Genomic DNA, 25,508 nt, shown 5'->3' with positions numbered 1-25,508 from the left:
CTAATTAGATTATATAGAATGTAGTAGTTACCACTTGTGGACCTATGCATTTCAAACTATACACTGAAATGAATATAACTATTGCAGTATGTTTGTCTATTTTTTTTTTACATATTTATGCATGCTGTATATGTATGTGATTTCAATGTAATGGCTAATTGGTGTAAGTCAGAGCTATGACATGTGGTCTGTGTCTTTGCTGGAAATATTTTTAAATGACAAATAAAAAAAATATTAATTTAGCAGAACATATATTCAGATATCACTAAAAACTTATATCTGAATATATTTATGTTAGAGTTGAGTTACAACTATGCTCAGGTTTTACCACATATTGTGTCATAGTGTATGTATGCGCAGTTGATTACAGTTCGACTAGTTTACCCAAGTCATTGGGCTTGAAAAAATTCTGAATTACAATAATAAAATTGTAGACAATACATACAAATATGGGTTAGGGTTAACCCTAACCCACTGAGACACTAACCTCACAGTCAACTTTGAAGAGGAGATGGCATATATGAAAATGAGGTGACCCTCTGCATTTTACCCCAGCAAGGTTTATCGGCTAATATGTGGGAGTAACAACAAAAAGATAACATTTTTCACAAAGCAATAACTCCTCAATTGTATTATTTCTATAATGTCTGGGAAAATTCTGTCATCAGTTTTCTATTGTACTTATCCACTCTGCTAAATTACACAACTGTTCTGTATGAAAGAAATGTGAGAGACATAAACAGAATAGACGTGAAACATCAGTTACAATTTTGGCAGGGAATTCTGATGAAGCAATGAAAACACTTCACTCAAACTAGATAAAGCACCCAGTAAGCGCAAACTGACACCAAGGTAGCTAAGTTTCCCCACATTGTTGATACACTCTTCATTCTCATAAGTTAAATCCTGAATCCAGATCACCACCAAAATCTGATCATTGCTACCTCGGACCATAACCTACAGTACATCCTTAATAAATTTAATCCAAATCAGTCTTTTACTTTTTGATGTGTGCCGCTCACAGACAGACAGACAGACAGACAACAGTGGGCAAGAACATACTCCTCTTAGAGGTAACTAATGATGTGCTGAGCCTGTCTTACACTGTCAGCCTCAGAAGTGTCTCCTGTAATGTGATTTGGAAATGGAGCCGGCTGTATATTGCGGTGCCTGCATGTGCATCAGAGAACACCACACTACCACAAACTCAAACAGAGTTTAAGGTGTATATGCCATCATGATGATTGAGTCACAGAGGGTTTGAATGAGGACCTTTGTTACGGACATTACTGTCTCTTCCTCTGCCAAATAAGCACAAAAATCAAAGAATGGTAGTTTCCTTTTTTGACGGCTAAAGGCTGTGTCAGAAACTAGCAGACAATTAGTGAATGTAATGAAACGTACAATTCCTGGGTTTATTAAATAATAATTAATCACACTCAAGCTTAATTGCATGGCAATGACAATACAAAAGGAAAACACGACAGGCGTTGCTCAGTTAATACATGTTAGGAAAAGAAAAGAAAATCAAAGACGTACATGTAAAGATGTACAGATGTACAAATAGTTGGTGCTTATTTATTTGATGATGTGCTTGAATCATTTAGATAGAAAGCAGGTACTCGTGAAGCAGACATTTTCAGATGTGGGCACTAAGTGTTATAATGACAAAGAGACGGCTAAAAACTAGATTCGAATGGTGCTGCAGTAAAATGAAAAATATTGTATACAGACAATTAAGGTGAGTGTGTGAGACTGATTGACACTGTTTAAGAGAATTGGTAAAACTGTGTAAAAAGGCGTGGACAGCTCATCCACCTCAAGGACACTATTTACAAAGGCTGGGTGAGTTAAATACTGTATAAATAAGGTAATTAGCAAGTGCTGACTGCCCAAATAATGCATGTGTGGCATTTGCCAAGTAGTCTGTTCATCCAGGGTCACTTCAGCACCATCATTTTTTCCCCCTGTCTCTGAGTTTAAACCTTAGAACCTGTTAATTCTCTGGCTATTTCCTTTTTATGAAACTCGGGCAAAGTAATGTCTCCATGGAGGTTTGGCTTGCGCAATATTAAATCAAGTTTTCCTTTGATTAAAAATAAGTTTAATTTGGAGATGTGGCAAGAGGAAAAACTGCAGTTGGAATAAGGGTAGGAATAAAAGCACCACTGTGTAAGTGGTTTTAATCTGGTCTGGATTGTATGACTTGGCCCATGAGGGGAGGTGCCTGTCCAAATTAATAACTAAAGTGTAATACAGGATCACACTCCGCACTCCTACACACTCCTGCATTGGTCTCCTTCTCTCAAGGCAAGGCTCAAGTTTGGACTTGTTTTTGTAACAGCCTCTACTGTAAATATCCACTCAGCGTCTTGATTTTAGTCTTGTGAAAATGGTAGCATCTCTCAGGAGCTGAATTTTACAATAGTTTATTTAACTTTCTAAAAGGGTGTCATGTGAGCTTTTTGCTATGCTGAATTGATTCCACGTCGTCTTCATATTAAAATCACATTATTTAATGAAGCTGTGCAGTGGATGTTGGCTTCCTGTATGCTCTGAGCCCAAGTGTCTGTTCTTTACACTATGTATGTGTGTCCTTTCCCTTCTCTCAGTGTTATCTTGTTTGAGTTTAAATACACCTCAGTTATATTCGTAGGCACTGAACAAATCAGGATTTCCCCATAGCTTAATTACAAAGTGTGACATACGGTCAATTCATTCACTAAAGGGATGGTTCAAATGAACACTAAACAAACAACTGTAAGTTTAGTCATCATATTTGCTAGACCAAACATTGGCTCTGCTGTAATCATCAAAAGTCTTCATTTGAACAAATGTTTATAGTTGAGTGTGTTATCCCAAATGTACACAAGAGTACCACAGAGACCTGTTCCGTAGCAACATGACACGATAAACAAATTTAATTTGTGCTGTAAAACTGGAAGGACTGATGGAAGAGTTTATGTGTGCATTCATTTCACTAGCAAAATCAACCCAGCTCTTAATCATGATTTCACATCATATAAAGATTAAAGAGAGAAAAGCAAAAAGTTATACCGGCTTCTGTATTCCTGTTGTACTGTGGTGGAGTAAAGTAAAAATAAACAGCAAAGTGACCCACCAGATTTTCATATGCAAGGGGAAAAAAAAAAACCATTTTCAAGATTTGTAAGTCATGTTTTGAGTAACTACATTAACAGCCTCAAATCCTAGCTACTGTCATTGTGAAACTATCAGTGACTTGTGTGTAATGATTTTGCCTGCAACGATGTGTGTCCTCAAACTTGCTCTCATATATACTACCAGATGGGGGTAAGCCCGATTTATAGTATATACAAATTATAAAACATTTTAGGGGTTGTCCACACGAAAATGAGTCGAAGTTAGTCTGTTTTCTTAATTGAGTTGGCGTTTTAGCCACACAGAAAAGTCGTTTTGGGATCCCTGAACTGCTATTTTTTACGGGTTCCTAGCGAGGTAGAATCTCAAAGCGCCACCCTTGCGTCTATGTGTAGACAACAATACTCTACATTGGGAAACTGATGATGTCATAATTAACACCATTCGCTGTTGCTGTCTTCGTTGTTGTCGTCTTCCTCTTCTTGTGTTTGGAGATTGTTTGGTCTGTTCTCTTTATGGTAACGTTTATTTTATTATTCCTTTCCTTCCTTCCCCCTTCTGTGATTGTATACATTGCAATGTATACCTATTTGATTTTTAGTTGTAGCCACGTACAGGCCTAGCATATGTACTACAGTATTTAGAGTTGTTTTGGGGTGTTTCATGTGGATAGAGTCGTGGATTGTTGTGAAGTCACTGCGAGTGGTGGAAATAGGTACTGGTGAGTATAGTCTCATGGAGGTCATGAGCTGTGGCATCATTGGGCGTTAGAGATGGTTTGAGGCGGGGGGGGGGGGTCTTTATGGGTGGTGGAGTAGTAGATCCATCGTGGAGGTTACTGGCTCTTTGCCCAGGCATGCCATGTGGGGTTCAGATGGCATGGTGGAATGAATGAATAGGGAGCACACCGCTGCTGGTAAGCGGAACGTGAACAGCATTTTTGTTCAGCCATTCATCTCGTCCAGACATCTCTATGTTTCTTTTTCTTTGCACATATGTATTCTGAATCTAGTCTCACGTTTCTCAGGTTATAAAAGAAACCACCAGTGACATCAGAAAGCTAATGAAATCTCCAGATGCCAGCAGTCATCAAAACCTTTAAGTCACGGGTCAAATTTGATTTAGTTCTACTAATGTGCTGTGACAATTCTTGTTCTTGAAACTCTATCATTATTATGATGATAGGTATGAGGGTTTGTCAGGGCACATTTTTATCACAATGAAAGGATCAAACAGAGAGCAGATAGCGGGGAAAGCTATTTTGCCCTTGTCTGTGTTGTTGTCATTGCTCTGTTTCTTTGAACCACGAGCACAATCCTCTCAGTCCTTGTCGTGGGAAAGACTGAAAGACTGAAATTACATCGCTCTCATGGTGGACTATTTGAGCTCCCAAAGAGAGTGGCAGAGGGCAGGCGGCAGGTTCTAGTGACTCGCTCCTACTTAGAGCAGGAGAATCCCTCTCACCCCAGCACGTCTGCAGCCGTCAACTTTTTACTGCTCAAGCACTTTGTGATCGTAACGAGGAGAGGAGTGGAAGAATGTTGTGTGCCACAAAGCCAGGTGAGTGTGATGGCACTCCCAGACTCCTTCCAGGTGTGTTTTATGTGTACATCTGTGTGTGCGCGCGTCTAGCTTTTAGGTTTAGGAGTGGAAGCAACTACTAAATGAACAGCTTTCATTAAAGTGACAACAGAAGATATTTCAGTTTTCCTCATTCTTCATTTTTCACTGACACAAAGACACACAGAACTAACTTGGTGAGAAGTGTGCAGTTGAAGATTAACCTACTTTGCATTGTATGTTCTAAGTATTTATTTATTTGCGTCTTTCTCATATTTTACCATTGAAACTGCAAAGCTTGTAGACTTGACCAGTGTCGATAAATGTTGATATGCAAAGACACTGTCATAGCAAAACTTCTGCATAATTTGTATATTGTATAAAAATGAAGGGTTGGAACAAATGAAGGGTTAGAACAAGAAAATAAAGGAATAACGACATAGAACCAACAACACTTATAGTGTTCTTTGAAAGGGACAGTATGTGTGAGAGATTCTGTGTCTACAAATTCTGATGTTTCTATGAAAGTGTAAAGGACTAGAGAGGTCATAGGTCAGACGGTCATGCATGAGGTCCACATGTGGTGCTAGATCACCATGTGGGTGCCCCCTAACCTTACTGAACTGAGAGGAAGGGGTCCCAGCGCCTACTGTGATGAATGAGACGTTTGTTTCACGGGGCGAGGCATGAGTAGTTATGTGTGGCATCTGTCTAGTTTAAATTTAGTGTAACTGAAGCTACCGCTGGCTGGGCTGTATCAACATGTCAGAGGCTGCATTACACCAGAGGGAAAGCTGTTGAACCCCTGCATTTAGTTCCACTTTTTTTGTTTCTCTCTGTGGTCCCGCACTATGAGGTGCGGCTTGCTACAGAGGGATTAAGATCATCTGAATCGCATTTTATTTTAGACTGCCCATCAAAGCTATACTGCGGTCAGGCTAATGCATGGTTTTGACACCTCTGCCCCTTGCAGTTTTTCTTGTCCCACTCCAATTATACAGTATATCCAATGATCGAGGGTGGCATATTCTATGAAGATTTCAGGTAGTGGACAATGATAGTTAGGTTTGCAATTGAAAAAGAAAAGGTTTGTATTAAGTGTTGAAAAAAAGGAAAACTTCATCAGCCACCAGTCAGACTTTGAAAAGGGTGGTGGGGTTAGGGTTGGTCCCACTGGGGCCAATGTGGTCGAGTGGATCCTACTACATGGGTCACAATTGGAATGTGGACCATGTGGACTTTGACGGCTGTGTAAAAAGTGAATAGAGGTTTTAACCGTATGATAGCCTACACCAGCACATCAATTACTGCTCATTGTGAGTAGTAGAGTAAAGCATGAATTGCGTCTCTGAGGTAAGATAGTCATCTTGTTAAACATGTATAGACTTGTAGAGCTGTGAAAAAGATGTCAAGGTAGGGTTTCCCTACTTGAGGCATTTTTATATGTATACACATTCATTTTTTTGAGAGTACGTAAGTGTCTTCCTTTTCCTTTTGCCTTTGGTTAATTCAGGTCACTGTTCTTTGTTGGTCTGAATACAAGCATGATAAAAAGTAACATAACAGAGAAGGACACCTCACCTCAATCAACTCAATCTCATTCTCTTCTATTGCACTATTTCTATCCTAAGCAACATTGTGTTCAATGTGTAGGTAATGTTTTGCAAAGATACGTGAATGCCAGGAAATTATACTTATATACTGTATGTTATTGTATATCTTTACAAAGTGGCAACTCACCGTGACCTTACCCAGGTTTATGAACTATTGTGACGCTGAGATGTGTAATTTAACCAGCATGTATACAATTAAACAAACAAACCAACTATAGTATATTGTTGGTCCTTTTTCTGTATTTATCAGTGCTGCTGTCTGCTGTAGTAGACTCATTTATCTGTCTTTCCCTTTTTCTTTCTCCTGGCTGATTTTTCAGGCACATCCACAATCACCCCTGACAGATTGTTGAAATGTCACCCCGGCTAGCAGTAGTCTCTGATGTTATCTACTCTGGGTTATTGCAGGCCATCAAGCCACTTGTTTATGCCTGCCGGCCAATCTTCTAATGTAGCTCTCCCGCTGTACTGAAAACCAATACATATGCAAATAGTTTTGCAAGTCAGGTTAAAGTTGGGAAGTTGCAGAATGTACTGTACATAAATGCAGTCACAGATGATAAAGTTTTCGTTTATTATTACCATAGAGCATAGCAGGGCTGCAACCAATGATTATTTTCATAAATGATTAATCACTCGATTATTTTCTCAATCAATCAAGTCCTTGGTCCATAACATGTTGAAAAATGTTGATTGTGTTTCCCAAATTCCTCAAAATGATGATGTTCTCAAATGTCTTGTTTTGTCCACGAAGCATGAAAAATATTAATTTTTAACAATTTCATGATTTTTAATGATGAACAAAGAAACGAGAAAATATTCACAGTTTTGAAGCAGAAAAATCTTGTTTTGTTGAGATTTACCTTATTGAGAGCTTGTTTTAATTAACTTCCCGTTTTTTGTGAGGTCTTATAAGTTTAGGTTTAGGGTTTGTTTTTGTTTTCTATCCAGTTGCTCCATTTAAATTAGGTGTGGGCAGTAAAAGCTTAAAATATTAACACAACATTTCTGGGAAGTTTGCAATAACAATATTTTCTGATGACTACCTATTTATTAATTTTCCATTGGTTGGAGTGCATGTGAGGAAGTGATGAATGGGTGTCACTCTCTTGAATGCATCTCGTAGCTGTTCTTCCTCCAGCGTTCCAGTAAAGTTAAATCCCCACTTTTGTATTGTTTGTTTGTTTGTCTACTGCTGCCTTAATTGGAAATTTATTTTGTCTGTTTGGGCTACTGTAAAAACATGGCATGTCTTAAGTAATTATTGCATGGTCCGTGACCCAAAAGCCTCTGAAAACAGCATGTGGAAGAATGTTGGGTTCTACATTACATTACATTACATGTCATGTCATTTAGCAGACGCTTTTATCCAAAGCGACTTACAATGGAATTGAGTACAATCAGGCCAGGGGTGGGGTCGAACTTGCGACCATGATGGCTTCCGCACACAGGGTACCAGTCTAAACCACTGAGCCACTCCACCCCCTATATAGGGTTCTACACTATAGATGGGAAAGTAACAATCAAATCTAGGGACTTATCTGTTAGCTTAGCTGTTAGCTCCACGGCAGTATCATGGTGGAGGAGGCATTATAAAAAAGGTAGTTCAGCAAGTGATTCACTTCAAGTGATTAATAGTAAGAGTAACTATGTATAATGCCATCACATTTGTGTGTTTATGGGTTAGGGTAATATCCAAATATCTTAAACAGAATAGCAATGGCAATGTGTACATATAAATAGAGCATAACCAATTGCTTTTTAATGAATTAATTGATTCTCAAGACAACCAGTGTTGGGACCTTTGTGGATACGTTGTTCAGGTGGTTACTTGGCACTCTGTGTTCAGCACATAATGTTATCCAAGCATGAGATTGTTAATTAGAAGCTTAATTTAGACACTGGCATATGTTAACTTTGACTTAGGCTGCCATTGTTAAGCCTCAGCTGGCTGCTGTGACGACACAGGAAGCCTTTTTTAATGTATCCCTTACATAACATGTCAGAATAAAGTGAGAACCATACATCAGGATTCTACTGTATATGTATCCTGATGTGCTACTCTCCGTCATGTTCGGATTTTGCTCTTTGTCATTCGCCACCTCAGGAATCAAAGGTATAGGCCAAACTTTACAATACAGTATGTGTGTGCTCTGCACATTATATGTCATAGTGTGTTTGTGCAATGTATAAACATAATATTGATGTATTTTAGTCCTTTGTTACATTGCTATTGAAGAAAAATTTCTGACGATATATATGTTGTTATTGAATTATTGCCCAGCCCTATTCACAGCACATGGTGTGTTGGCACAGTTTTGCTGTGATGTGTTGGTCAGCAGCTCTTTAAGAGAACTGAAAGATGAGACTGGACTGAACACAAAGGCTTCTGTACAGTGGATGTAAGCAGAGCCTGTTCTAATCAACCTGCTTGCCCACCACAAAGGTAACATTGGCTTAGGTTACCCTCCTGCTTCAGCACCACATGGTGTTGGGGCAAGTGGGTAACCTAAGACAGTAATATGAATTGGGGTACACATACACACACAAACGTGCACTCACATATACTCAGACAGCATGTGCAAAGAGACAAATGAAGATAAAGAGACACAAACACAGGCAAGCAAGTACAAACACACATGTATATGCCACATGTGGATATAAAGATGCATAGCTAGAATGCTTGTGTGTGTGCAAAAGCATGAACCTGTCATTATCTCTGGGAGAGGAAAAAAATCCTTCCCTCCCTCAGTAGTAAACTGGGCTTTCTTAGAGAGTGTGGCCTCTTGTGTCATTCTCGGTCACAGGAGCCTGACACACTTTGTGTTCAGTGAGAGTCGGAGAAGGGAGGAACAAAGTCACTTTGGATTATCCCTCAAGGGAGAATCCCCAGGCTGTGTGACGGTCAGCCAGACGCTTGTCAAGCTTTGTGTTAAGGAGCCAACGTGAATGCCACATCATCAGTGGGTCAGGTTGTTCCCTGTGGTTCCCCTTTAGAACAACAAACTGGTGTGTGCAGTGTCACAAACATCCAACAAGCCACACTTTACGAAAACGTCTCGTGGAGAGGTGCCACTATTATTAGCTTAGGTACAGCAAAGCCTCTTTGAGATCTTTATTTAACCAGATTGGCTGTCTGATGTATGGACACTTGAGGAGTGTGTGTGGCACTCGGCTGTCAGGAACAGCACAGGAGCTTTACCACTAGCGCCATTGATAAAACAACTGTTCCTCACCTCTCCTGTCTGACATCCATTTCTAAGGTTACTGTTTTTTGGCTCTGACAGGGGGGTTTCCCACCATCCACCCCTTTCCCCACATTGGAGGGTTTTAGGTAGCAGGCTAATCTTATCTCAGGGCAAGGAGAGGGCTGTAGGCCAGGTAACATGGTCGTCCCCTGTCTGACCCTGATCTGTGCAAGGCTGCTACTTAACTGTCTCGGTCACTTGTTTTGATGGGTACAACAAAGGTAAAGTTTGTTTTTTAAACATTTGAACAAGCCTGAAGCTTACAGGGTAAGGGTGAGTGATCTTCCCCCAAAAGTCATATGGTGATCTTTTTAAAACATCATCATTATCCACAATCAGGTTTGTCTTTGGAGGTGTAACTTAACACATTATAGTAAAATATCTTATACCGTATTAGCGCACTAAATGCCATATTAATCATTTTTAGATGTTAAGCTAATGTCAACAGAGGTGGTGAATATTGCTGTATATTCCTTACTTTTAACTACTTTAGTGCAAGTATGCTATCATTAAATGTGGCTGTTGTGTTTCTTTAGGTTTGACATGTTGCCGTTGCATCACAGATATTGCAGTAAGCAATATACAGTATGTGGTGACTTTTTAAGTTTAATCAGTATTTCCCTGGCTGACTGTGTTGTCATGTTAGCCTCTGTTCAGTTTTCGAGTGTATGGACTAGTGTCAGTCTTGTCTCTATGTTCTGTTACTCTCTCACCTAGTTACTCTTTCAGGTACTGAAATTTCACACCATTTCATTTAAACAATATCCCACTAGTGCATATTTTGGTTGAAATAATTTGGATAGTCAAATTCATCACAATTGCAGTATTGTCTTTCCAGTTTTGAAATGTACTCTATTTATACTTGATTATCTTATTTCTTTGCCCCATCTGAAACAACATTTTTCTAAAATCATAAAATTAAGATTTCTTGATGAAGGCAAACTGTACAAGGTTCAACTTGCCGCTTAAAAGCAATATTTTGCTACTTTTGTTACAATTTTTGTGTTACGACGCGTTTTACCAGCATAAAATTCAACTTTCAATCAATTTGCACTCTCATTTTGTGTGATTAGCACCTGATTTACTATGGCAGCAGCTCATTATTCTGTTAGCGCTTGGGATTGGCCTGCTCTAAATTATCTGTCTTAAATGATCATTTTGTGTGATTGTTGTGAGTTCAAACTTGCTTGTCAGATTGTGTTTCAGCTAAGCAGTGACCGCGAAAAACTCAATTCAGAATCTCTGAAAAATATATATTTTTTTAAGATAATGTCTTAAGTATATATATATATATATATATATACATATAAAGTATAAATATTTCTGTTTAGTAAATGCATGCAAGAAAGCCTGATAACTACACACATCCTTAGTCATAAAGATCACAATGTGAGTTGTAGGATTGTTGAATGCGGCAGATAAAAATATTGCTTGTGTATGTATGCACAATGTCTGTTGATGCCTCTTCATGGCACATCAATTAACTAAGCCTTACAAACACGACTTATATACATCTATTTAACCTGTAAACTCCTCAGTAATCCTTGCAGGCTGTACCCACATACTGTTGTTACTTGCTCTGCTGCTACAGTCTATTAACTTTTTTAGGTGAAGCAGTTCAGTTGTTCTTTTTCACCATATGTCTTAAGGGTTTTATTAATGTTTTTGTAGGTTCTCGTGCATAAATGACACACATTATATTCCATCAAATGTATTAAATTCTCCCGTTCTGTTCCCTTTATAAACTTGGCAAAACACGTCTAAATAATGTTTTGGGTGACATGCGTGCAGACAGCAGAAAGAGACCAACAATAAATTAAATGATTTGAAGAAATCAACATAAAACATTTTTGCCTAAAGCTGGGTGGAAAGTGGAAAATAATCCTAATAAGTAAACCTGTCTGTTAGCTCAGAGAGCAAATGAGCTGTTAGCTCAAATTATCTGGACTCCAATCTAGAAGTCTGTTGATGGTTTTACACTCAAGCTGCATGAATAAACATAATTTTCAAGCATGTCAGCTTTCACTGTTACTGTTTGCTTGAGGCTGATTATTTTTACACATGTGTTTAGATAATGGCAGATGGCTGATGAGCAGATTGATGGTTTTGAAAGCAGAAAGTGGGATTTTAACAGGATTTAACAGCATTTGTAACATTGTGCTTTTGTGACACACTGGTTTTCATGACTTCAGTGGACTTACTTACATTCATTTCCTGGAGACTTGCTCTAATCTTAACCATAACTACAACTGGCTAAACCCTAACCTTATCTTAACCCTAAACATACAATATGTCTTCTCCTTAAAATGTAATAATTTACGTTATGGGGACTGTCCCCACAGCATGAGTTATACTTAGAACACACACACAGACATACACACCAGTTTGTGTAGCTATTCTTCTCAGGACACTGCATTCATTTCCATTCATTTGGTCAGCTTAAACAGTGTTAGACCAAACCTTAACCATAACCAGTTAAAGCTTAACCCTATCCTAAGTCTTTCTGCCTCATTAGGGTTACTGGTCCTGACAATGTCAGTGATTATGCTAGCTGCTAGAGTCGCCCATCAATGGTGGCACATGGTTTAAAAGAGGGCAGGCAGTGCAAGAACAGGTGTGTAATGTCACTGGTTTCCAGTAGCTGGATTGATGATTGGATGGAACCCCCCCTCCCCCCCAATCCAACTATGAATTGGCAAAATGTCCTCATTATACTGACTGCACCTCTACAGAATATATCATAAGTTTGTGCAGCTACTGATGTATTAAAGGGAAGGTTATTACACCCTATTGTACAAACATGATCAACTAGCTGAGCCACTTTTTTTACTTTTAATTATTACTTATTATATATTTGACTTTTAATAACTGTCATTTGTCCCAAGGCTAAAACAGTTCACAAGAAAATGAAGGTAGATTGTGTTGACTGAACTTTTCTTTCTTTTTCTGCATCTCTCCTCCACTCTCATCTCTCCTTTTAAAAATATATATATTTAACCATGCTAATTGAGGTAAATCCTGTGGTGGATTGATGATTTTTCCATCTCACCCATTTAGAAAGGCATCCCAGTGAGGGCAGAGAATGGAAAGTCACAATGCATTGTAATTTTTGCCACCATTTTTACTTTGTCACCATGTTTCAAAATTAGTTGAAAGGTATGTTTTTTTTATTAGTTTTTTAGACCATAAACTGCTGTCCCTCTTTCTTTTTGAATCATTTTATGGATAGAGTCCATCTTTTTTGTACCAGGAAAAAACAGAAGACTAAAAAAACACGAAAAAACTGGAAAAAGTCCTCTTTATATAAAGTATTAGCTTAAATGTATCTGTCCTGACTGTCGTGCCCTCTGTTTTCTTCTCACTTTTTCTTTTCCTTTCTCTCTACATGCTAATTGTATTTCCCAATACTTTTCCAAATTCAGTGAGTGAGTCGATACTTCTTTTTTCCTAATCTTCAGAGCAGTTTTCCTTTTCCTCTCAACTCCGTTGTCCTTCTCCTGCTCCCTGTCAGTCAGTTAGATGCTGTCGTCAGAGGATCTACTGCTGAGTCTTGTGACATGCAGGCTGAGCCAGTGCAAAGCTGAGAATCTATAAATAAAGACCTTGCTGCTCTTGGATAGAGATGGAGGGTAGAAACGTATTATAGGTACACACTGTACTCCCAAAATCCTTGAGTTAACTTTGCTTTAATGGCTTACTTGACCAAGTTGTAATATTGCTTCCATGTGGTTACCATTTCATGGGCGAGATAGGATGTGTTGTTGACAGTTAAGTCTTTAAAATATTGATGCATTACTAAAATATTACACAATTTATAGTGTAACAAACTGCCTATTGTTTCTTGGGGCAGGTACATACTTTTAGGGTTTTTTATTGACTTTCACATTTTTTGTGGCTTTAGCTAAGCTAGACATTTTATACTGTTTGCCTTATATTTTTGCCCTGAGCATTTCTTTATTTTAGGATATTAAGAATTTCCTTCCACGGATGTGCCAAAGATGTGACGTAATAGGAAGATTTTATTATTTTCTGTGGAATATTTTTGCAAGGCCCAACATGATCATTTTGTAGGGTTGATTGGCCTATCTTTCCAAATATTGCTAATTTTGAGTGACTGGACACTTTGTGTTTGAATGTTTTTTTTCCTTCAATATTACATGAATGGTTGGAAAAGAACATGTGGTTAGTTCTTACATTCATTCTTCAAAGGTCTCTGCACATGAAATTAACTTTTCTTATTTGAAACACTGGAGGGTGGGCAGATGGGTGGGGTTTTTCCCAATGTGAGCATCAGAGCATGACCAATAGAAGTTTGTCAATAACCTCCAACAGAGTAGTGCCATTGAGGACAATGGGCGTTTGTATGTTTGTTTGTGTGTGGTTGTGTGTGTTTGTGTGTGTACATGCTGCCTGAGCCAGATGACCTTTGGTATAAATAGCCTGCTGGCGCTAGCTGTGATGACAGCCGACAGCATGCACCATTGTGTGAATTTGTTTCCTGAGTAGTGCTGTTCATTGGTTATCCCTCTTGGAACATTGCCTTTGCAACTGCCTGCTACCCAGCAACACTCCAGCCAACTTCCTGAAAATGGGTGCAGTAGCAAGTGTAAACTCGGTGCAATGCAACCTCACCTGGGTCTGTGACCAAGTAATTCTTGTAGAGGCTCTAATTTAGTCCTAGTGTAGCATTGACAGAATTTTCCTGCTATAGTTAATTAAGGTCGAACTCTTCTGATGTATTTTTTACTCAGCTGCAAGTACTGATTACTTTTATTATGGAGTAAAGCTGCAGTGCACAACTTTCAGTGACTTGTGATTTGTGCCTCTATTTGGTCTTATTTTAGTTATATTTAAATGTTATGCTCTACAGTTTTAAATTGAATATTGTTTTTTTTATTGTATTTATTTATTTTTATTTTTTTTGTATTTTGTTTGTCAGATTTGCTCTAAATGATTATCAATATACTGTAGTTGACAGTTTGCTGTAGGAGTGCAGCAATACAGCCAAACTAATCCCGTCTGTACATTTAACTCAAGACGCCCAATTATGTCAGTGCCCCTAGTCTGGTATTTTTGTGTGTTTTTCTTGAGATCAGATCGGGGTCACTGTGTCTGTAAGTTTACTAACTGAAAAGAATATTATTTCGATAGTGATAACTTTTAAACATTCACATGATTTTGGTAGCAATTAAAGTAATACACTGCACTTTGGACTACTTTGATCTGCACAAAGGGAGGGATATTCTCTGATAGACTGGATATCTGTCCTGGTAGATTGGACATCTGGCCTTGATAACAACCACATGGTCATGTTTGGGATATCCAAGTGATACAGTGCTGCTGATTTGGAGATAATCAGCATTGCTTTTTTTTTTTTTTTTTTACATTTCTTCGTGTATATGTATGTGTGTGTGTGTGCGCGTGCATTTTTGTGGCCAGTTAAGTAAAGAGTTGGGGAATATTAACCCAATGCACAGTTTGTACACCACAGATACTCTGATACTATGTGTTATTGATCAGGATTTTGTAGTAAGACTTTAAGATATTAATACAGTTGAACAAATGAAGAAGCACAAAATTCTAACATTAAAAATTACATATAATATTCACCAAATAGCCATTTCTTAATATTCCTTTCCCTTTCTTCTCTCAGATCTGGAGCCTGATGACAACACATCATTCTACATCCTAAATGTGGGCCAGCCACAGGCTATTGTCACTAACCACCAGTCGATTGGCCTGCCCCGTCATGGCATGCAGTCTCACTCCCACATCATCAACACTTCCCCACGCCTTCAGTCACACAAACCAGGATGTGATCCTCCAGGTTATGGGGCACAAGACTCCAAGTATGGCTCTTCACCCCTGCTGCCCTCTGCACCCATGGAGGCACCAAAGGCCTTTGAGTGCCCCAGTATTCAAATCACCTCCATCTCCCCTAGCTGCCAGCAGGAGATCGATCCCAGGGAGGAGGATCTGCAGGCCAATGGCCCAGATGGGGACTATCATGGTGACAGGCCCCTCTCCAGAGACCACCTGTATTTGCGGCTGGACCACTCATACCGGGAGTCTTCGCTTAGCCCAAGCCCATGCAGCAGTCTCTCTTCTAGGAGCTGGTTCTCTGATGCCTCATCCTGTGAATCATTTTCACACGTCTATGATGATGTTGACTCAGAGCTGAATGAAGCAGCAGCCAGGTTTACCCTGGGCTCCCCACTCGCTTCCCCAAGCTGTGCCTCTCCACAAACTGGTAGTGGAGTTCTGGAGGAGCAGCCCCACTGGCAGCACCACCACCAAGCGTTTGGGCAACACTCCCACTCAGTCAGCTTTTCACCTCGACAGTCCCCCTGCCACTCTCCACGTACGAGTGTGACTGATGAAAATTGGCTTAGCCCACGGCCACCTTCCAGGCCCTCTTCACGTCCCACCTCACCCTGTGGGAAGAGGCGTCACTCTAGCGCCGATATTTGTTATCCTGGCTCATTGTCTCCACACCACTCACCCTCCCCAACACCAGGACCTTCACCTAGGGGCAGTGTAACAGAGGACACTTGGGCTGGTAGTCCTTCAGTGGGCATGTCGCCCTTCCAGTGTTTCCCATCTGAGGCAGACATCCCGTCTAAGACAAGGAAAACTTCACAGGACAGAACAACTGTGCAGTCTGGGAAAGGGGAGCTAGGGCTAGATGACCAAGGAAATATGTCTCCTAATCTAGACTCTCCCACAGATGAGGCCCTGCACAGCCTGAAGAAAGATGGCCTTGGGGAACAGTTTCTCTCAGTGCCCTCCCACTTTTCATGGAATAAACCCAAGCCCGGTCATACACCTATATTCAGGTAAAATTTGCTGATGTTTTTCCAATGCAGCTTAATACGATAAGATACAGTCCCCCTAATCCAACAAAAAAATAAATCATTGAAGCAGATGTAGAAGACCCAGTATTAGAAAATTCAAACATTTTAATATTTTCAATTGTCAGTCAGGACATGAAAGAAATTTGTTTGTATTTGAGAAATGATTTAGTTACAGTGACAGTTGTGACTGCAGTTTTATTCAGGGAAAGATTTTTGATGCATAACATCCCAAATCTTGTAGAACAGAAGTTGCTCTGGTGATACCGACCTCTTTATCGGTATATTTGTAAATTGTTAATGTAATCAAGTAAGCAAGACAACAGTCTGCTGTGAGTCAAGGCAATTCAATAGACCTTGGTGAAGAATGTTATTTATTGACCGTGTGAGGCGTCGTAAAGATTGAAAATCTTTTTTGATCTTGGAGACAAGTGTAAACATTGTACCTGTAAATTAGTGTAAAATAACATGTTAGATAAACAATAGGCCCGATGACAGAACTCTGCCGATCAATGTTCATTAGCAAAGAACTTTGAGCCTTTTATCAGTGGTATAAATCTGACAATATATAGTACAACACATTTAATAGTGAGCAATGAATCACAGAGATACATACCATATCTCCCAAACACACACATACACATACAAAAACACAGGCTCTATATCCACACTGTAGACTGATGTGGGAAAGCAGAAACTCATAATGTAGTTTTGTAGGTGAGCAGTCTGCTGCCTGTGCTCCAATGTGTGCAGCAGATGAAGACATGGCCTTGTTTGTGTGCACTGGCCCCTAGCTCTGTAAACCAGTGCTAGGGCACATATGGCAAGAGGTCAACACACACTTACACACACAAACACAAGTACAGACACAACACAAATAGTCAGTCACATAGACATAATAAAGAGTCACTTTTTATGAGTAACTGATCTTTGCATCTCTGTGTAGATTCCCGAGAGAGTCACACCAGGACAGTGACTGAATAATGTCTAACACAACAGTTAACCATGCTATTTCCACTTATGGTCTACAAGTATTACATTATAGCCATCCCTACTAAAACTACTGTACTGTTATCCACTGTACTTCCAGTAGTCACACACTATCATGAAATGAAGGTAAGAACACATTTTCCTTTACCAGGGTAGCAGAGACTTAGGTGGTAAGGTCCTGTCCACCATGAAACAGAAGGTCGTTGCATTGCCTTTGTACCTGCATATGTGGTATAGTGTCTTTTTTTTTTCAACAGATAGCACAGGTGTGGTAGGGTTAGAGTGTGTGGGATTCAAAATTGGAGGGATTTTCAGACTTTGACAAAGTGTCTACTCATGTTTTGAGTTGGTTGATAAAAGCTAGTATTACTCTGTTGCTAATACAGTTTGTATGGCTCCAATCAGGTTATCCAAGATGAGCTATGGTTAAGCTGTTCAACTGCACTACTGTCCTTGTCCCACTATACAAGCACTGTTGGGGAAACGTTGTATTGGCTGAAGTTTATCAACTTCCACTACTCTAGGTGGCGATACGCCCCATTTCAGTTTGTTAGCACTAGGGGGACTAATTAAGGGGGACAAAACCATATACATCTCGATTTGCATGTATTTATTATAGGTTAGTGTATGTTGTAACTGTGTATAATGTGACAAATTCCTCACATTTGCACGTCATGTGAAGATTCAAAACGACGAAAATCATTTGATGGTGAGGATGCTGTTAGTGGAAATATGGAGGCTGAAAAACCGGGTTGTTTTTTTAATCTACTTTTTTTGTATTAATTTCATTTATTTAAAAGGGACAGTGTACCTTTGCAAGGTAACAATTGGATGCACTGTACCAGATGAGAGCTTATAGCTAATTCACGACTACAGCCCCTCGGCAGGTCAGAACAAAACAAAAGCAGCACATAGTACAGCAGCAATTTAGAATATTTACACACAAAACATATAGTACACAACAAGAAAAAAGTGAGTGAACTTGGAGCATCTATGTTGTACATTTGAGTAGTTTTGCTATGTCACTTTGTGGGCTGCCACTCTTGCTCTGCTTTGTCACAAAGCTCATATTTCCTCTGTCATCCCCTGTCGTCCTATACTCCTGTAACCATAGCAGCCATGCAAAGCCCCACTTCCTGGGTGGTTATGTCATGGATGCTGGGAGGAGAACATAAGGGTGAAAATGTTCAGTTAAAACCAGGGCTGAAAGTCAAACTGACAAACTAAGCATTTTGATATTGCAACAAATGACAGCTTACTATAAATTAATCATGGCACTTGCTCAACACATAAATAAACATAGAAAACTAAAGGATGAAAATGAACAGGCTAAAAGCGACAGAGTTTATACATGTCTGTAATCCCATATGATTTCCCCAACCTGGCTAGTTGGTATTTATGTAAACAACGTTTTTGTTGTCGTTGTCATGTTGTTGACTCGTCAGCATGTATCTGAGTTAAATTTCCAACCACAAGGCTTGATTGAGCTGCAGGGAAAGATTAAATATGTGACCTTTCAATCAAAATGTTTTTTTGCTCTGGATTTAGTCAGACAATATCTCCAGTGAAAACGTGGCGCTCATATATATTGCATTCAGTCTGATCAGATGGATTTGCAAAGCTAGCACTTGACAGGCATTTGGAAAATAAATAATTTGGAGAGTTAGTCACACTGACTAAAAAACTTAACTCACTTTCCCTTAAAAATATTCATACTGTCAAACATCTATCCAAGTCCAGCTAAGATTGTGTGTTTGCATGCTAGTAGTGTCACAAAGCTTACAGTGGTTAATGGCAACACACGTTTCTGCCCGTCAGTGAAACACATGAAACAGCACAGAGCCAGTTTCCTGACTCAGGCCTAACATGAATAGTATAGAATCTATACTATGCTTTATTCTACACTATAGATTGCTTGACAGACCTGCATGAGCTGCAAAGTGCTTAAAAACAAACAATGTTTTTCAACTGCTGCCAGACAAAACATCTGGATTTCAAATATAGCTTGTGCTGCCCTAAAATAGGCCTCTTGCACCATAAATGTCAAAGATAATACAAGTTTGGGTTTGTCGAATATTTGGATTGTTAAAATATAATTAAAGAAATTATTATTAACCATATTTGATCCATCATATGGGTTTATTCTAATGGCTAATGCCAGTGCTTATAAAATGCTCTGAATGAAACTGTATCTAATATGCACAGACAGACAGATGCAGTATCTCTGTGAAGAAGACCATTGAGGTTTTTTTTTTTTTTTTGAGTACAGCTGTTCAAATATGATTGTAGCCTTCACAGATAAACAAAGGTAGGGAGGAAAAACACACAATGCCAACCTCGGTGGAGTGCACATAAACTAAAAACTAGTACAGTATGCACATACACTCACTGACAGTAATTTTTTTACTGTCTGACATTCGCCACCCACTCACTGACCCACACAGCAGACTCACAAAGAAAAGTCCCCTTTAGAGTGTGATTCATGCCTAAAATCTCAAGTTGACCCAATAATAGTGTTTTGTACAAGAAGAGCATTAATGTATGTCGACATTCCAGTGATTCATTGTCTAGTGGGGCTAAGGCTGTCTCAGACCATGAAAGGGGAATATCACCTTTTCAGCTTTAGTATACTTTTCAGTCAGCCTTAAAAGAAGTTGCTGTCATCAGGCATGAAGTAGAGAGAGTGGTCGTCCTGTCACAATTTAAGAAATTTGTATTTAATACTTTAAAATATGGAAAATATTACCATTACTAGATGTTAACCCGCAGAAATTCTGAGGGATTTTTTTTCTATGTTAGGTTTATCACAAATAAGATGTTTTATCCTGGAGGAGTCTTGGGGGCTATTCACTCACAGCACCTAAAAATGTATGAAAAATGCCAGAGAAGTTTAAAATAGAAGGGACTTTAAGGTCATGCTCCTGCTCCTCAGTCATTACTGAGCAATGAAAACCTGGGATCTGCTGAGATGACCAGCCTTTGGTGAAAAATAATCACCAAAAAGACATGCCTGGAGCTTCCTCTCCTTCACAGATGGATTCAGGAGCTTCATTTAGATGTTGGGAGTTTATTTCAGAGTCGGCAAAGACCAGTTTGACCCACTTCTTTGGCCTTAGTGTCAAGACATGAATTACTTTCTGCAAGTTATTTTAATGCAATGTGGATGCACCCCCAAAAAAACAGTTTGCTGTGTGACATGATGTCTGCGTCGGAACAGCACCTTAGACTTCAGGACTAACTTTTCATATTTACTGTCATAATTACTATTATCTATTATATAAACATATTGGACTCAACTGAGTGTCTGTGAAAATCTTTAGCACAATGCTGTATTTTATGATAAGGCACTCTTCCTGTTTGTGTGATTGTGGTATTCTCTCCCCAGGACCTCCTCCCTGCCTCCACTAGATTGGCCATTGCCAAGCCAGTTTGGCCAGTATGAATTGAAGATAGAGGTACAACCCAAAGCCCATCACCGAGCACACTATGAGACCGAGGGCAGCCGAGGAGCCATCAAAGCAGCGTCTGGTGGCCACCCAGTTGTCAAGGTAACATACAGTGTTTTGGCATTGTCTCACATGTTTTGGGTACTTACTTACTGCTACTCAGCCATCTCAGTTCAGGACACATTTTCTGTCCTTGCTAACATGATACTAGACATGCTTTGGCTAACAGTGTATATGCATTTACAAGGTACAGGCCTCAGCTGAAACAATGCTCATACACTTTGATATCATAGACCTTTTTTGGGTGGCTTTATGCATTGCAGAAATGTATTTTGGACCCTTTGCTGAGATGTGTTGGTAAGAACACTTTTCATGTGGCAGTGCAAACACCAGCAGACCATCAAGTAGTATTCCAGCACACTCACTAACCAATCAAATCACATTGAGACTTTTAACCTTAAACACTTCACCATCCTCCATCTCACAGTTGTCACAGTGTCTTTGTGTGCACCCATAAATGGCGGACATCACGTTGCCACCACTTTAACAACTCTTTCTATTAAGTTGGTCATGACAGACTAAAGCCATGCATGCATGTGAGTGCAGTGTAAGTTAGACCCCATGCTCTGACGACTCAATCTTAAGCACTCAGCCAACACACCAACCACTGCAGCCTTTACTGATGAATCACACAAGAAAGGTAAAGAATCATGCAGAACCAAAATGTGTTGTTCAATTAAGCAGTGGCTTGTGAAGGATTGACTGTTTCCAGTTAGTGGGGGGTTGCCCTTTGGATGTGACACAAATACATTTTATCCTCTCTGTTTGTTACGACATAAATTCTATAAATGAAAAAAAATACAAAGTTAACTCCCTGGTAGACATTTTGAATCTGCTGGTAGCGATTTACTCAGACTAAAGCTCATTTTTAGAACTTAGACTCAACAGCCCTAATATTATAACATATTACCTGTGTGGATTGTAACATTGATCCTCTCCTACATTTGTTGTTAACCAGTTGACATAGGAAAGCAAGCAGGCCTGCAAGAGATCTGTTCTGCCAGTCAGTTGCTTTGTTATTTGATAGCACCTGCAAGGGAGTAGGTGAGCTTATGTAGAGTCACGGCTCCTTTTCTGTCTGAGAGAGTGAGAGAAAGATAGAGAGAGAGCGAGATAGAGAGAGAGAGAGCAATAGTGGAAGATTTCAGTCCCATTAATATTTTAGGAAGCGAGTGACAAGCTTGCTTTGTGTGTATGATAAAGGCAGGGCTTGAGGAGCCTGGCCACGACCGGTGTTGCAGAACTCAACAAAGGCTGAATTCAGACTAACGGTTCGGTCAGCTGTCCAACCAGCTCGTTAAGATTTTTACATATTGTATTATTCTTTACTAGCCGGGTGTGTGAGGGGGTGTAAGAACTGTTTTGTCTAAAAAGCAAAATAAATGTGGAAAGATATTACCTTGAGTTTGCTTCCACTGTTAAATTATTTTTTTTTGTCCATGGCTATAAATATAGTACATTATTAGTCCCACTACTGTGACACTCTACATAAATGTTAAAAATAGGACCAAAAATTATGCAGTGTCCTGCCTGTGATAAGATGTGTCAAAATACATTCGAACTACCGTGTCTTTTTTTCAATATAATAATTCTTATGATGTCATCACTGGGCACAGGCAACATGTGTTCTCATTAGTACTGCAGATAAGGCATAGGCCAGACCCTAGGCTAACTCAGACACTGCTCATTATGCACAATATACAGTACACAAATTATGGCAATTTAAAAAAAACACATTCAAAATAAAACACTTAATTTCCTGTAACAACAACCAAGCTCAAGTTACTACCATTTATTGCTGCAGAAACAGATGATATCCTCATACATTCAGTCATGCAGGCACCCTCAAGGCCAATCATTAACCATTCCAACCTCAGTTAGACCAAGTTGCTGTCTTGCCATATGTGACAATGCATAATTTAGCTGTAGGTTTTTTTTCTGTTTTTTTTTTTTAACCAAGCATTTGCCTTGCTTGCCCTTATTCCTCATCCATGTAGGGAACCATTTTGTCATAGTAGCTTGCAGTTACTTGAGAGCTTATATATTAGGTCAAACATGTGTTCTATGTGTTTCATAACTGTATATTATTCAAATATAATTTGCTTAATGTTATGGGGTAGTCATGCAATATATGTATTCATAGGCGTTTGTCAGCACAAAATATTTCAGCATTTCTTAGCTTTATGCTGAAACTGAAAGTCTTATGTATTTGCTGGATCAAGATGACAAAACAGCAATGAGTTGTTATGGACCGAGCAAGATAAGTGCAGAGACAGCATTTTAGTGTGAACAGCAGTTTGCAGAGGATAAACGGTGGTGGTGAATGATTTTTGTAAGTGAGGGAGGGGGGAGTTTGATGAGGAAGTCTGTTTTATTAGGTGATTGTAGAGCATATGCAGTATCAGACTATATAAAAGTCAAGACATGTTTTTATGATCCAGAATAATAAGTATTGACAAATAAATAAATGTAGGATTAATTATAATAAAATAGTAATAATGTGGGTCTCTCCTATGCATGTATCTTAAAGCCCTGATAGTCAACGTAAAACTAAAAGCTGAGAATAGATGATATCAGCACTTGTCCAACAGGTCTAACACTTAGTCTTTGTTTACTAAATAACCAATCCTCTATTGTTGGTCTTTAAACCTCACTGTTATGCACTGGGGTGAACCCAGACTGAACATTTTGTCCAAATTTGACATAAAGAAGAAGCCAGGTCAGCCAGTTTTCCCGTTATGATGAAAAATCTTGTGAGGGACTAAATGACATGGCAGCCATTTTTTCCCTCTCATTTTCTTTTATTCATAGGTACATACATGTCTTATAGTGTGTTGCTATAGTAATCTTTGTTGTAGCTTTCATACTTTTAAAATACCATCTACTGATCGGTGTCTTGTGGCTTTTGAACCCTCGTTCTCTGTGGGTCTTGACTCTGGTGTTAAGATGTCACTTGATGACGCCATAACTGCCATCTGGACATGGTGATGACTTCCTTTTCTGCCTCACTGTTGCCCAGATCAGTGCACCACTGAGCTGCTTTGTCAACATAAAAACAAAATAAACAAAGAGAAAATGGCTGAGGAAGGAGCAGTGGAGTGTTTTTTCTTTTCACACGCTCAATACAGTAACAATAGGGTAGAGTAAAATGATCACAACAGTTTATTTTTTTCCTTACAGTTACACCCTGTAATGCTGAAAAGCTTTTCTAACATTATTCTACATCTTTACAGTAAGCATGATATGAATGGGACACATGTTTCAGAAATGAATTAAAGTCTCCTGCTCATCCTCATATTGTGCATTGTTGTACATACCTCTTGAAGTGATGTGACAATATCATTGTGATGCTTTCCACCAAAAAGCCTGATGACACGAGAGCTAAAGCTCCAGTGTCCTGCTGCCTTCATATACAGTATAACCTTATTTTATTACCCACTATTCCATGCTGTTATTTTTTTTTTATATTTTATTTCTCTTGTAACTTTGTTAAGAAAGGGGGGATATAAATAATGCAAGGCAGCTTTGGACATTGGATACTTTATATTTTTATAGGCTACTGTAAGTTAATAATAACTTGAACATTGCGGCCCTTTCTTGTCTCTCTTCTGTCCTTACATCATTAATCTGTATTACCAAATATAAAGTAACCAACATCTGTCATATATCGGTTTGCATTCAAACTATGTTCTGTAAATTAATGATTTGTATTTGGTTCCCAGACAAACACACAGCTTCTTCTCATCACATGGTCTTCATGACCCTAACTTTTTCCATTGTGCATCGTGTGAAGGCAAGCAGGCATTGGTAGCAGCTGTTATCAAAGACAAAGCATTCTAACTACAAATGGCTGACATTATTGGTTGCATTTGAAGATATACATCTTCCATCTAATCTCAAAAATGATCCACACAAATAAATTAAGTAAAAAACTTAAACTCTTTGAGACTTTAAGACCTGTGATGTTTTGGCCTCACTCGTACTGACTCAACCTATACTTTGCAAAGTCTAGCTGACAAACTGATGAATGTGTCTGATACATGGTGGGACGGTCAGATATGGCCTTTTTTGCTCGGTCGTCTTATGGTGGGAGCCCCAGCAGATGTTACAGTCTGCAGACTGCAGTCAGGCAAAGTATGAGGTTGTGGATATGGCTGTGTAAGAACAATTTACTTTTGTTAAGTTTAACATTCACAGATGCATTTACAAAGTACATTTTAAAAAGTATAAAGATGAAAAAGGTCATTGTTAGGTAGTTATTGCCATAATAAGACAGGGATACCTGGAATTGGTAACAGGGTTTGCTCTCTTACATTTTTCTGTCTATACACACACACACACACACACACCTACTGTACTGGTTGAATAACAAGTGCCTTTTAACGTTTATTTCAGTTAATATGTTAATATTTAAAGATATAAGGGAACTACCAGCTACATTTTACTGAAAAGCTTTAGGCACAATTGTTTATTAACAAGTGGAGGAACTTTCAGAGGTATTATTATGTGCCTGAATTTCTTTAGATGTTGAGGAAAGAACATTTACAGAGAAGTCCTCACTTTAAGACTGTCATCCAAAGGTTTTTTGGGAAGTTGTAGCACAACTGTTTCTATATAGAA

The 25,508-nt window shown here is 39.0% G+C and overlaps 1 protein-coding gene across 1 annotated transcript in view; it reads left to right on the top strand.

Moving 5' to 3' along the window:
- The window catches only part of nfatc3a (nuclear factor of activated T cells 3a), a 57,575-nt gene that overhangs the window by 1,725 nt on the left and 30,342 nt on the right, over positions 1-25,508 (top strand). Inside the window, exons 2-3 of the mRNA XM_058629301.1 lie at positions 15,195-16,377; positions 20,768-20,930. Coding sequence (XP_058485284.1) covers positions 15,195-16,377; positions 20,768-20,930 — 1,346 coding nt within the window. The remainder of the gene's footprint in view (positions 1-15,194; positions 16,378-20,767; positions 20,931-25,508) is intronic.

This window comes from Solea solea, chromosome 5, assembly GCF_958295425.1.
Source record: "Solea solea chromosome 5, fSolSol10.1, whole genome shotgun sequence".
Taxonomy (NCBI): domain Eukaryota; kingdom Metazoa; phylum Chordata; class Actinopteri; order Pleuronectiformes; family Soleidae; genus Solea; species Solea solea.
The sequence above is the reverse complement of the archived record's forward strand: the minus strand, read 5'-3'. Positions and strand labels throughout refer to the sequence as shown.